This window comes from Meleagris gallopavo, chromosome Z (assembly GCF_905368555.1).
Source record: "Meleagris gallopavo chromosome Z, MGAL_WU_HG_1.1, whole genome shotgun sequence".
NCBI classification, from domain to species: Eukaryota; Metazoa; Chordata; class Aves; order Galliformes; family Phasianidae; genus Meleagris; species Meleagris gallopavo.
In genome coordinates, this window is record NC_139435.1 from 37,871,643 (window position 1) to 37,884,985 (window position 13,343).

At 40.2% G+C, this 13,343-nt stretch overlaps 1 protein-coding gene across 9 annotated transcripts in view; it reads left to right on the plus strand.

The window, feature by feature from the left end:
- Positions 1-12,524, plus strand: part of CEP78 (centrosomal protein 78) — a 29,069-nt gene extending 16,545 nt beyond the window's left edge. For all 9 annotated transcript variants that reach the window (XM_010725772.4, XM_085213069.1, XM_010725771.4 and 6 more), the window contains 4 exons: positions 6,208-6,285; positions 8,419-8,585; positions 10,094-10,247; positions 11,701-12,524. In XM_010725772.4, the coding sequence (XP_010724074.1) occupies positions 6,208-6,285; positions 8,419-8,585; positions 10,094-10,247; positions 11,701-12,222 (921 nt within the window). In that variant the 3' untranslated portion in view covers positions 12,223-12,524. The remainder of the gene's footprint in view (positions 1-6,207; positions 6,286-8,418; positions 8,586-10,093; positions 10,248-11,700) is intronic.
- The last annotated feature ends 819 nt before the right edge of the window (positions 12,525-13,343 follow it).

Below are 13,343 nucleotides of genomic sequence, written 5' to 3' on the forward strand. Positions count from 1 at the left end.
CGACCGCTGGGACTGAGGGGGCAGTTCGAGGCTCCAAACAGAACTTGATGGGTGGAGACAGTGGAGTTCAAAGGCTTGGAGAGAGGTGGAGGGATGCTGCTTCTCTTAAGTGCCTGTATACTAATGCGCGTAGCATGGGGAATAAACAGGAAGAGCTGGAGTTCTGCGTGCAGTTGCGAGATCATGATCTCATTTCAATCACGGAGACGTGGTGGGACAGCTCGCATGACTGGAATGTTGTCATGGAGGGCTATGTGCTTTTTAGGAAAGATCGGCTGGCTAGGCGGGGTGGTGGAGTTGCTCTTTATGTGAGAGAGCAGCTAGAATGTATTGAACTTCACTTGGGGGAGAGTGATGTAGCAGTGGAGAGCTTATGGGTGAGAATCAAGGGGCAGGCTGGTAAGGGTGACACTGTTGTGGGGGTGTACTACAGGCCCCCTGATCAGGATGAGGAGGCTGATGAGGCCTTCCATAAGCAACTGGATGTAGCGTCACGTTCCCAGGCACTGGTGCTTATGGGGAACTTCAATTATCCAGATATTTGCTGGATGACCAACATAGCCAGGCACGCACGGTCCAGACGGTTCTTGCAGTGCGTCGAAGACAACTTTCTGATGCAGGTGGTGGAGGAACCGACGCGGGGAGGGGTGTTACTGGACCTTATTTTCACCAACAGGGATGGACTTGTTAAGGAAGTAAAGGTAGGGGGCAGTTTGGGTTGTAGTGATCATGAGATGGTGGAGTTCAAGATCCTGAGTGGAAGAAGCAAAGCAATAAGTAGGATTGCTACCCTGGACTTTAGGAGAGACAACTTCGATCTCTTCCGGGACCTACTTGGAGCTATCCCGTGGGCTCGGGTGTTAGAAGGTAAGGGGGCCTCTGAGAGCTGGTCAGCATTTAAACAGCTCTTCTTCCAAGCTCAGGATCGGTGCATCCCTGTGAACAAGAAATCGGGAAAAGGTGGCAGGAGACCTTTGTGGATGAGCAAGGAGCTCATGCGCAAGCTCAGAAGAAAGAAGAAGGTCCATGAAATGTGGAAAAAGGGTCTGATCACTTGGGAAGAATATAGGAATGTAGTCAGGGCCTGCAGGGATGCAACGAGGAAGGCTAAAGCCCATCTGGAATTGAATCTGGCTAAAGTGATAAAGGATAATAAAAAAGACTTCTTCAAGTATGTTAATAGCAAAAGAAAAACTAGAGAGAATGTGGGCCCCTTACTAAGTGAGGGGGGGGTCCTCGTAACGGGGGATGCTGAGAAGGCAGAGATACTGAATGCCTTCTTTACTTCTGTCTTCAGTGAAAAGGCTCTCCCGCAGGAATCCCACACCCTGGAGGTTAGTGAGAGGGTCTGGGGAATGGGAGACTTCCCTTTAGTCAGGAAAGAGGACGTGCGTGAGCGCCTAGGCAGTACTAAGGTCCACAAGTCCATGGGACCTGATGGGGTGCATCCACGTGTGCTGAGAGAGCTGGCGGAGGTCATTGCCGAAACCGCTCTCCATCATTTTTGAGAGGTTTTGGACAACAGGGGAGGTCCCTGAAGACTGGAGGATAGCCAATGTCACTCCGGTCTTCAAAAAGGGCAAGAAGGAAGATCCGGGTAATTATAGGCCTGTCAGCCTCACCTCCTCCCTGGAAAGGTGATGGAACAGCTTGTGCTGGATACCATCTCCAGACAACTGGGAGAAAAGGAGGTTATCAGGAGTAGTCAGCATGGGTTCACCAAGAGGAGGTCGTGCTCGACCAACTTGGTGGCCTTCTATGATGCTGTCACATGCTGGGTGGATGGGGGAAGAGCGGTAGATGTAATCTACCTTGATTTTAGAAAGGCATTTGATACTGTCTCCCACGACATCCTTATAACAAAGCTGAGGAAGTGTGGGATAGATGAGTGGACAATGAGGTGGGTTGAGAACTGGCTGACTGGCAGAGCGCAGAGGGTCGTCGTTGGTGGTGCAGAGTCTGGCTGGAGACCTGTAACCAGTGGTGTCCCCCAGGGGTCTGTGCTGGGTCTGGTCTTGTTCAACATCTTCATCAATGACCTTGATGAGGGGATAGTGGCCACCCTCAGCAAGTCTGCTGATGATACGAAGTTGGGAGGATTGGCTGACACGCCTGAAGGCTGTGCTGCCATTCAGCGAGACCTGGACAGGCTGGAGAGCTGGGCAGTAAGAAACCGGATGAGGTTCAACAAAAGCAAGTGTAGGGTCTTACACCTAGGGAGGAGTAATTGCATGCACCAATACAGGCTGGGGGATGAGCTGCTGGAGAGGAGCTCTGCAGAGAGGGACCTGGGCGTCCTGGTGGACGACAGGTTGGCCATGAGCCAGCAGTGTGCCCTCGTGGCCAAAAAGGCCAATGGCTTTCTGGGGTGCATTAAGAAGAGCGTGTCCAGCAGGTCGAGGGAGGTGATCCTCCCCCTCTACTCTGCCCTGGTAAGGCGTCATCTGGAGTACTGTGTCCAGTTCTGGGCTCCCCAGTACAAAAAAGACAAGGATCTCTTGGAAAGAGTCCAGCGGAGGGCCACAAAGATGGTGAAGGGCCTGGAGCATCTCCCCTATGAAGAAAGGCTAAGTGAACTGGGTCTGTTTAGCCTTGAGAAAAGAAGACTGAGAGGGGACCTGATCCAGGTTTATAAATATCTGAGGTGTGGCGGCCCTAGCGGTGAGGCCAGTCTCTTTTCAGTGGTACGTGGAGACAGGACGAGGGGAAACGGACATAAGCTGCAGCATGGAAAGTTTTGCACGAATGTGCTTAAGAACTTCTTCACGGTGAGGGTGACGGAGCACTGGAACAGGCTGCCCAGGGAGGTTGTGGAGTCTCCTTCTCTGGAGATATTCAAGTCTCGCGTGGACGCCTACCTGTGCGACCTGATGTAGGGAACCTGCTTTGGCAGGGGGGTTGGTCTCGATGATCTCTAGAGGTCCCTTCCAACCCCTACAATTCTGTGATTCTGTGATGATGGGATTGAGTGTGTACCCTCAGCAAGTTTGCTGATGACACCAAGCTGAGTGGAGTGGTTGATACAGCAGAAGGAAAGAATGCCATCCAGAGGGACCTTGGTAAACTTGAACATTGGGCCCTTGTGATCCTAAAGAGGTTCAACAAAGCAGGGTGCAAGGTTTTGCACTTAGGTCAAGATAATCCCAGATCTGTACACAAAGTGGGAGAACTTGAGAGTAGCCCTGCCAAGAAGAATGGAAAACTTAACAAGTCAGCAGTGTGCTTTTGCATATTTGTTCTTTATTCCTGCTGCTACTTTAGTAGTTGTTAAAAAAATAATAATTAAAATAATAATAATAATAAAATTAAATGAAAGTATGTATGAGTAGTAGTGAGAGTATTAGCACAAATATCTTCACGGGGCACATTCTAATGAAATTAAAACAAAGGGCATGTTTAAGTGACCCAATAACTCTACTGTCTTATTCTAGCACTGTTATAAAAATAACATGCTCACTCAAAGACTGGATTATATTTCAGGTGTTGTTAAGATTGGAAATTTGAATGGAGAAGCTATATTGCCTCCAAGTACATACTGCTTATAATAAGACCTGCAGTTGGTTTTCATGATGGCTGTCACAATGCACAACATTTAGTGGACAAACTGCTGATGTCTGTAAATACTAGGATGACAGAACTGTCTTTATATAGCAACAGTGAAATCAAAACTTCATGGTGTTGCAGATTTACATTCAGTGGCAAAATTAGGATAGCTCAGAGTTAGTGGGAAAAGCAAAATGACTGCAAATACAGAGTAAACAGTAATGTGACTTTTTTCAGCTAGTGTATACTTCAGGCTTGTCATTTTTCTCTGGAAATTTTATTCAGGAATGTTTTCTATGGGCCTGAGTTGAAGTTGTGTAGGAGCTTTCTTTTTTGTAGATGGTTTCATATTAATACTGTTCATGTGCAGCACACTGATACTGCGCTGCACAGTGACTTCAACACTCATCTAGAGTATTGTTGGAATCATGGAAATCATGTCATATGAATATTGTGCCAGAAACTTGTATGCAGCAAGAACCTCGCTGTTTTCAGGAACTACTTGATGTTTGTGTTCATGTTATTTGGAGAGAGTAGAATATTAATTTCAGGACAAAACAATTAGAGTGTGAAGAAGTTCAACAAGGAGAATTTTGAAGTCCTGTAACTGGAGAGGAACAACTCCAGGGACTCCAGGCATCAGTAGACAAAGTGAGCCACGCTGATAGAAAGGAACTTTACTTAAAAAGCACCTTAATTTCCTGGTGCACATCAGGTTGAACAATATCCACTGCTGGAGGCCAGCAAAGATGGTCAGTAGTATCCTGGGCTCCACTAGGAAGTATTCTCAGCAGGTTCAGAGACATGGCCCTTCTCCTCAGCCGTGGTGAGGCCATATCCAGAGTGCTGTGTTGAATTCTGGGCTTTGCAGTGCAACAGAGCCATGGACATCCTGGTGAAGGGTCCAAGGAACAGCCATGAAAGTAACAAAGGGACTGGAGCATCTTTCTTATTAGAAAAGGCTGTTTATTAGGCTGTTCAGCCTGAGGAAGAGAAGGCTCAGGGCAAATCATTAGTATGTATAAATTTATGAAGTGAGGATGCAGAGAACACAGAGCTAGTCCCTTCAGTGCCAAATGCCAGTACAAGAACCAGTGGACACAAACTGGAAAACAGGAGATTCCATCAAAAACATTAGGAGAAACTTACTACTGTGAGGGTGACCAAGCATTGACATAAGTTGCCAGAGAAACTGTACTGACTCACACTTTAGACATCTTCAAAAGACGGGTCTTCAGAAACATTAACTTGGGCAGCTGACACCCATCAGAGCAAGATGACTTCTAGAGGTCAATGCTGACTTGAATCATTCTGGGAAATTGACAGACGTTTCAAGCTTTGGTCAAGAGCTGTCATATTTAATTATGTTGTCAGTGCAGATGTAGTGTTTGCTCTGGTTAGCATAAAAATCCTTTTTTCAAGTTAGTGAAGTAAATCTAATGCTTTAGTATATCTTTCGATTACATGTAGTGTATCCATTAGGGAGGGAAAACTTGTGATTAATTTGTAATTTTCCTCAGGAAACAAATTTTAGGGATATATTTGAAATATATCAAAATTGGTTCCAAATGCAACTGTCTAGATTTCCCTGATTTCTTTTTTTCTTATTGTTTTTTAGTTATATTAAAGACATAATTGTAGTGCTGTTTTCTATATTTGATAAATGAAACACTTCCCAGTGCCATAGTTATGTATCTGATAGCACTGTTTAAGCAATATTGGGCAGTTCCCATCCCTTTTTGTTATGCTGATGTAAAAGCAGTGTTTCACACCATGGCAGAATGGAACTAATTATTTGTCAGCATTTAATTGTGAGGTCTACTTTTCCTGCATCTTTTCATATTCTTCCAGTTCTTAATTGTCCTTTCTTATCTTGTATCTTTTTTCGTTTATCTTATGGCAAGATGATTCAACATGCTGCTTTGGCAGAAAGTGTTATTTTTCCAGGTTAGTGTTCAGCCATGTTGATGATTCACACTTGCCAGTGTGATTGGTTTAATTTCAGAAATAGATCAAGATGAATGGCAGAAGTCTGTGGCTAATAATGTGAGACAAGAAGTGATGGACACTTCAGCTGTCGTGACTGGACTAGGTACTGTTAATCAGCAGTTATTGCACAGATGCTTGGATCAGGAGTTAGCTTGAGAGGCTGATCTAGCTGAGAAGCAATCAAAATGTTCAGTTATAGCAGGATTTGTCATGGTCTGCTACTGAAGTGGAACAATGGTATGGGCACAATGATGAGATTGCAAAATGGGAATAAACAGTAAAAGGTGGAAACTCCTTAGACTGCTAGCGTGCCAGAGAAGATCAAACAGCTTTGATGTGACTGAATGACTAGGATTTGACTTCATTATGCAATGCCTTGAGAACTTAGCATCCTTCTGCTCAAGAAAAGGACTTAAGCATACTATTCAGTTGAATTAGTTTTGTTTTTTTTCACTTAAACAAAAAATGCTTGGCATACCAAACTTCTAATTTCTGCTTAAATAGAAGATAAGATCTGATAAATACTTGTTCCTTCCACTAGAGTGAATTTGAACTGTCAGAGCTACTTCTTGATGAAAATGTTGTTAAGGGAACTTGTGGATCTTAAAGTTGTTGCTTTTACATATTGTGTTCATGTGTAATACATTTGGAAATAAATCTTCTGTTTTGTGATAGCTGGAGCTGGAAGAATGCATGGAAAAACTAAAGGAAGAACGAAGAGCAAGAGGAATGGCTGAGGAACGGATAATGGAGGTAGTCATTCTTAACTATTTACCATCTTTACACCAATCAAATTATTCACTTACTTATTTGGAGTAATTTTTAATAACTCCTTAACTCATAGCTTCCAGAACTTCAGTTCAAAGTTATATGGATCATTCACTAGCCTAAGGACAATGATGAAACCTACATTTAGTAATGTGTTTGTTCTGTTGATCCTATTCCAGAGCCTTGAACTCCTGTCTGTGCTGATCTTCCAATGTACTTCATTGTTTAGGCCTCTGAGTTACAAACAGGAACATTTTAGCATTTGTTTTCCTTGAGAAAAGGATTCATTCTGCTTGAAATTTGTAACAGTTACAGTTCTTTGATTTGCACTGAGAAGCCATTTGTTTGTAAATATATATTTTACTTATGCTGTTCCTTTTATTTATTTAACCATTCCTGTTGATGATGAAAGTCTCAGATGCATTTATGGGTAATTAGCTTGTTGGCCATTGTTATGAATTGCTATTGCTGACCTAGATAAGACCCTTTTGATTTAAGAGTAATCACTAAGCAGAATTCTTTGCACAGAGTTAAAGTAATGTAAAATAAATAGATTTTATTCTTAGGTGTGATCTGTAGTGGGATGAATAAAAAATGGGTGGCCAGCAGGGAGAGGGAGGTGATTGTCCCCCTCTACTCAGCTCCTGTGAGGCCCCATCTGCAGTACTGTGTCCAGGCCTGGGGCCCCCAGCATAAGAAAGATGCAGAGCTTTTGGAACATATCCAGAGGAGGGCCACTGAGATGATGAGAGAGCTGGAGCACCTCTCCTATGAAGAAAGGTTGAGGGAACTGGGCTTGTTTAACTTGGAGAAGGCTTTGTAGAGACCACATTTTGGTCTTCCAGTAGTTGAAAGGAACAGGAGAATGAATAACCATTACTTGAGTTGATAGTGATAGGACAAGGGGGGATCGTTTTAAACTGAGATAGGAGAGGTTTAGGTTAGATATTAGGAGGAAGTTATTCACACAGAGGGGGGTGACACACTGGAACAGGTTGCCCAAGGAGGTCGTGGATGCCCCATCCCTGGAGGCATTCAAGGCCAGGCTGGATGTGGCTCTGGGTATCCTCGTCTGGTGGTTGGCGACCCTACACATAGAAGGGGGGTTTGAAATTAGATGATCTTTGTGGTCCTTTTCAACCCAGGCCATTCTATGATTCTGATAGTGGTAGTACCTTTTTGAACTTGAACAGTAAGTGGTGCCCAGTACAGTGAGCAAATTTCCCCAAAAAGAATCTGTGCTCTACAAGGTTCATTGTTGTTCTTCATTGTGGATATTCCTATTCTGTAGTGTGCAGTGGGCTCTGATAGTTATATTTATACACTTTCTAGGTTAAATATTCCCTCCAGGATGTCTTATGGCTAGACTTCATGGGCTTGTACTTTGCCTTAGGGGAAGGGATAATCTAAGTAGCAGCAATATCTAACATTTTTCACTAACTAGTTTAACAGCTAGAGTACATTACTTAGATCTGTTTTCTGTTCTCTGTTGTAAAAGATGAAAGACCTGTGGTAGCAGTGATTATATAGCTAAAATAAGTGAATGACAATGCTTCTCTCGTACTTAAACCCTTGTGTATCATACAGTTGTCATTCAGCTCTATATTATCACTGATTTGATTAATGTTGAATATGAAGAAAATGTAGGTTATCTTAGTTTCATTTCTGACAAGCACAGAGGTGGTGAGATAGATAATATGCATTCCTTCCGATACAGAGAGATGAACATAGGGTGAATGATGGCCTTCATTGTGGTTTTTTATTGGTAAAAATAAGTTATTTGTAAATGTATTATATGTATGGAACTATGTGATTTAAAAATAATGGCTTTTTGCTGCACTTGCTCTGCACTGTTCAGTACATACTGCAGATAATGCTGAATCATCAGTTTTGAGTTCTGGACGCAAGTTCACTTACGGTAGTATAGAATTGCATCTGTAGACAAACAAACCTGTTCCATGTGGCAGTGCTCTGAATAGTTCTGGTACAGTAAGCTTGCCATCAGTTATTTTGTGTATTTCTTTTTGTGAGAGTTCTCTATAAGCTTGCAAAGATGGTGTTTGCTTATTTTTTTTTTTGAACTGGGAATGATAGGAATGGCTTTACTTCTTTCTTTAGCTGGAAGTTGAAAATGCAAGGCTGAGGAATCTAAATACTTCTCTATCTGAAGCTCTTCATGCACAGTCAGTAACCAACATGATTTTGGAAGATGAAGGTGTTCTAGGCAGCATTGAGAATTCTTTCCAAAAGTTTCATGCTTTTTTAGATCTCCTTAAAGATGCTGGGTAAGTTCTCACTTTTACTTGAGTTCAACTGAGATTTTATCATAGTTATGCTCTGAATGAATTATGTTGCCTTCTTCCTTTAATTATCTAGAGTTGTAGTAGTAAAGAGCTAAGGGAAAAAACAAATTGCCATACAACCTTGCTGTTCATTCCCTGTTCTTCAGTGACTCCAGCACTGTCCCACTGAATTCAAGTATCTGTCCTTCAAAAAGATTTTGAAGAAACGTGTTTCAAAGAACAAGAAAGCTGCTATTAAAACATCTTTGCTCCATCTTCGTTGGATTGTCTGTTGCTTTTAGCATTTCTGTGATTCAAAAGGCTTACAGTGCAATTAATCTGGCTTCAGAAAGTTTTGGGCCCCTTTCTGCTGATTGATGGAAAGCAAGGTGGATGAAAATATCCTCTGTACTTAAATTTTAGATTGCTTATTAGAACTTAAAATATTAAAGAGAACATTGATTAAAGTTTATATTAAGATTCTGACATATTTTGTAGTATCTCAGAGTTTGGTTTATCTTTCTTATTCATTCATCAAATTTAAGTCCTTAAACTTGTTCTTGTAAGGCTTATTTAGCAAGTCATGGCATACTTGCCTGTTAGAATGAGGGGAAGACATGAAAATAAAGCTGTAGCCTTTTCTGAACATACGAGTAGGCTACAGCATATTTGCCCTCCCTGCCTCCTGCTCCTCTCCCCCCACTCTCCAAATTACAGTGTAGACTTCACTGTGAAGTAATTTTCTATTTTTTAACCAGTCAAAGGAGTTGCCATTATTTCTAAGATGAATGTCAAACTTTGGAGAAAGGAAAACATGTTGTTTTTTATATCAAAAATATATTTTTCAGATGGGCCACACCTTCAGTCAGAATCTGTTAAAATTACTGGGAGTAATTGAATAATGCTCATCATAGGTTCTTTCACATAGGGAGCTGCTCTGAAACTTACAAAATGCCAATCACAAAGACTGGCTTCCTCAATAAACTTCTCTGATGTGCTATGTTATCAAATGGTGGCAGCAACTTCTCACTAAGACTGAGGCAAACCAACCTCATACTGACAGGTTTGGCTGACTTCTAAGCTGGCAGATACAACAACATGACTGTATTTATGAAGCATATAATTGGATTTGGCTGTTAAAGGTGATGCTAGTTTGGGAGATGTGCACCATACTTCTGTTTGAATGATAAAGTTTTAGTCTTTGTTCTACCTGACAGGGAGACTGTTTGCTAGCATCCTGCTCTGGGATCACTAACTGGAAGAACTTCATTACTTCCCTCAGTAACACTGAGTCAAAACTGACAGTTTAGTACATGCAAGCTAATTAGTGCAAAGATGAGAAAATAGCTTTCACCACTTGTTTTGATCTCCTGTAGTCTTTTTTGGGCCTCTTAAAAACAGAAAAATATCTTCAAAAGTTCAAATAGATACTGTTTCTTCTGGTTTAAATTTTTTAGATCTTTTAATGGATAATAATTTTGTCTTTTTTTTTATTTAACTTTGTTTTACAGACTTGGAGAACTTGCTGTATTAGCTGGGATAGACCAGTCAGATTTTGGTCTTTTGGGGCATCCACAAATGAATTCTACTCTCAGTAAACCTGTTAATATGCTAAAGGAGAAGTCTTTTGAAGAAGAAAGACAAGAACATACCCAAAATAGCAAAGTCAGTCTATAGGGGGAATGCTAGCTGTGATGTACTTGATGCTATTTTAATGAATTGTTCAGCAGTTTTCCCACTCCGGACAGTAATGATTACCAGTGATCCAATTATCACAATCTTTTTCTGTAGCTGTATTTTACAGATGATAGCAATTCAGTGCTTCAGCTTTTTAAGTAATCAGCATTTGGAATAGAAACAGGTATTTGGAAGGTGTACTATCATGTAATGCACAGAAAGTGGTGGTGGTAATTTACTTGTGTCTTATTCTGAAATATGAAACTACCATACCAATCCATTAAAATAAAAAAATATAATGACAAGTTTTATAGAGACATCTAATAATATATGTAGTGGTTTTAATAACTACTTAATTAAGTACAGCATATCCACTGAAAAGTAGGAATTTTCTTTCATGTAATGGCAGTGTATGTTTTCAGTCCTGTCGGATTCTGAAGTGGGCCATGCCATGAATTCCAGGCTACTGCACATCTGTAAGATTAGCAATATAAAGTTTTAGTTTCTACTCCAAGTAGAATAGATAAGAAATTCTCAGGGATTTTTTCAAGAAAATTATTAAAGTCTTTAACAAGACTGCAGGCTACCAACAACTTTCTTTTTTAAAGTTGGATAGTACAACCTGACTACAAATCATTTTAGATTCCAGTATTTTTCTTCTACCTAATGTCTTCTCCAGTAAATGTTCCAAATTCTGCAAGACACTGTGAGCTTCAAAAACACAATAATAAAAAATTGAGGTTTTTTTTTAATGTTGTTGAAAGCATTTTCTACTTTCACTGTTGGAATATGTTACAAGAAATGGGAGTAATTGAGTAATTCTATCATAAGTTCTTTTACATAGCAGTTGTTTCACTTGCAAAAGTGGTTTCTCGGTGATGTTAACTTGTTCACAGAGCTAACCGTGATTTTTCTAATTCCACTATATTTAGAAGCCTGAATTGAAAGTGTTTAAGTTACATGTGGCAAAAGATGAGTGCAAAAACCTCCAATTGATGTTTACACTATCTCATACTTTCTCCTAGTATTGCATGGTTTAGATTCTTTTGGCAGCTAAGTATTGTGGGATAGATTATTGGTACCAAGCTGCTGTAAACTCACAGCATAGTAAATTTCAGGTATTTTGTTAGTAGTGATTGTGCTTTGGCTCTGTAGTATGACTGACTCATTTCTGTAGCATAAAATTCAAGCTAATAGGGAAACAGTGAAATATACCTACTCTGTCATGACCACCCTAGCAATCTTCTGAAATTTGCTTGCTTTGTAGGTAATAAAGGTTACTATAAGATAATAACTCTTATATATTATATGAGACTGCTCTTATCTTTGAATGTTTTCTGTGTAACATGAATACTTTGTTTTGCTATGTAGATTCTAGCATGTAACACTTGCAGTGCTGCATTTTCTCTATCAGTATCTTTATTAGATTCTCTTATTTCAGAACAGAGATGGGAACGTCCAACTTTCTCCTCTTTCTCCTGGCACATCTCCATCTCAGATGACTGTGAACTTCTCTGCTCTTAAAGAAATGCATGAATATCAGACTGCTGTGCAACAGCTGCAGCCAGCCTTATGGAAAGAAAATGATGCTCAAGCAACTAACCAAAGCAAAGAGGATATAACTCGAAATAACACTCCAGCATTATCTGAGAGGAGAGTCAAACAGAATGAACAAGCAAAAGGACATCATTCAACAAGGCAGGTGGTTACTAGTCTGAATGCATTTACTGATTCAAGTGTGAATAATAAAAATAATGGTAGCGGGACATCCAGTTCTTCTGGTGAAAAAAGCAAAAATTGTTCCTCAAAGAAATATATCCCTAAAGTGACTGAAACTTTAATTGCTAAGGATGGAGAAAGAGGAGAACAAAGTAGACTGCAGATAGTAGACCGTTCTGGAACTGACATAGTAGAAACTGCGTCTGAAATACAAGAAAGTATAGAAAGTATTGCCAACACTTGAAATGTTTGGACTGTTCTTTACATATGCAGGATTAAAAATAAGTTTTGAATGCTTCTGTGCGAGTTGAGAAATTTTCTGTAAAGTAATGTAGACTTGAAGACTTAGCATTCCATGCTGCGTAGTAGTAGTTTTGTTTCATGTTTGCACCACTTGTCAACAGATTTGTTTTTTTGAAATGAATTATATACTGGTACCCTTCACTTTTTACCACTTGAAAAGAATTTCTTGGAGTATGGTTTTGTTTATCATTGATCTTTTTATAGAGTGTAAGTGTTTTGAGCTAATAAAACAGTTTAAATTTAGTTTTTTATTTACTTCTACTCTGTTTCAGTGGGAGTGGATACATTGTTTTTTGGGGAAAACACCAGTTCATGCCTAACTATGAGGGCATGATATTCACAAGCATAATGGAAGCTTTGGATATGAAAGTGAGCACAAACATCTCTAAAATGTTTAAACACTGTCATTATGGCTGTGATTGCAATTCAAAACATAATATATTGTGGAAGGTACCTCAGAAGGGCGTGTAGTCCAACTCAGGTTGCTCTCAGAAGCCAGAGAAACGTGAGAACATAAAGCTAGAAGAGTATCATTGTTTTGAAACTCCTGGGATTTTTCCTCCTGCTACTACTTCCTGTCTTTTCACAGGCAGCTGCCTTGCGACTTCCAACTATAGCATGTAGTAACAGACTTTGACTTGCATGCAGCCATGCAGGAATTATCATTTTGCACAGTAGATGCACTTCAGTATGGCACTGAAAAATAGTGCAGTATGTTTTTTTATATCTATACACTTGGGAAAGGCAATGTAATCTAAGAGTCTAATATGATAATTTTGTCCTATAATTATACTTTTTTTCACTAATTTTAACAATGCTTTGGGTTTTTGGGGGGGAGATATGTTATTGTTTTTTGAGTTCTGTAAAGTTAACTTCTTTGGACAGGTCATAGAGATGAAGTTGTTGAACATTAGAACAAGTTCTCTGAACAATTTTTAAGTTCATCAGCAAGCCAAAATCTGCAGTTGTAAGAATGGAAGAACCTATATTTTTCTAGATTAGACTATGAGCCCAGATCACTTGGTTATTGAGCAATAGAAATTAATTTTCACTTTGAATAAG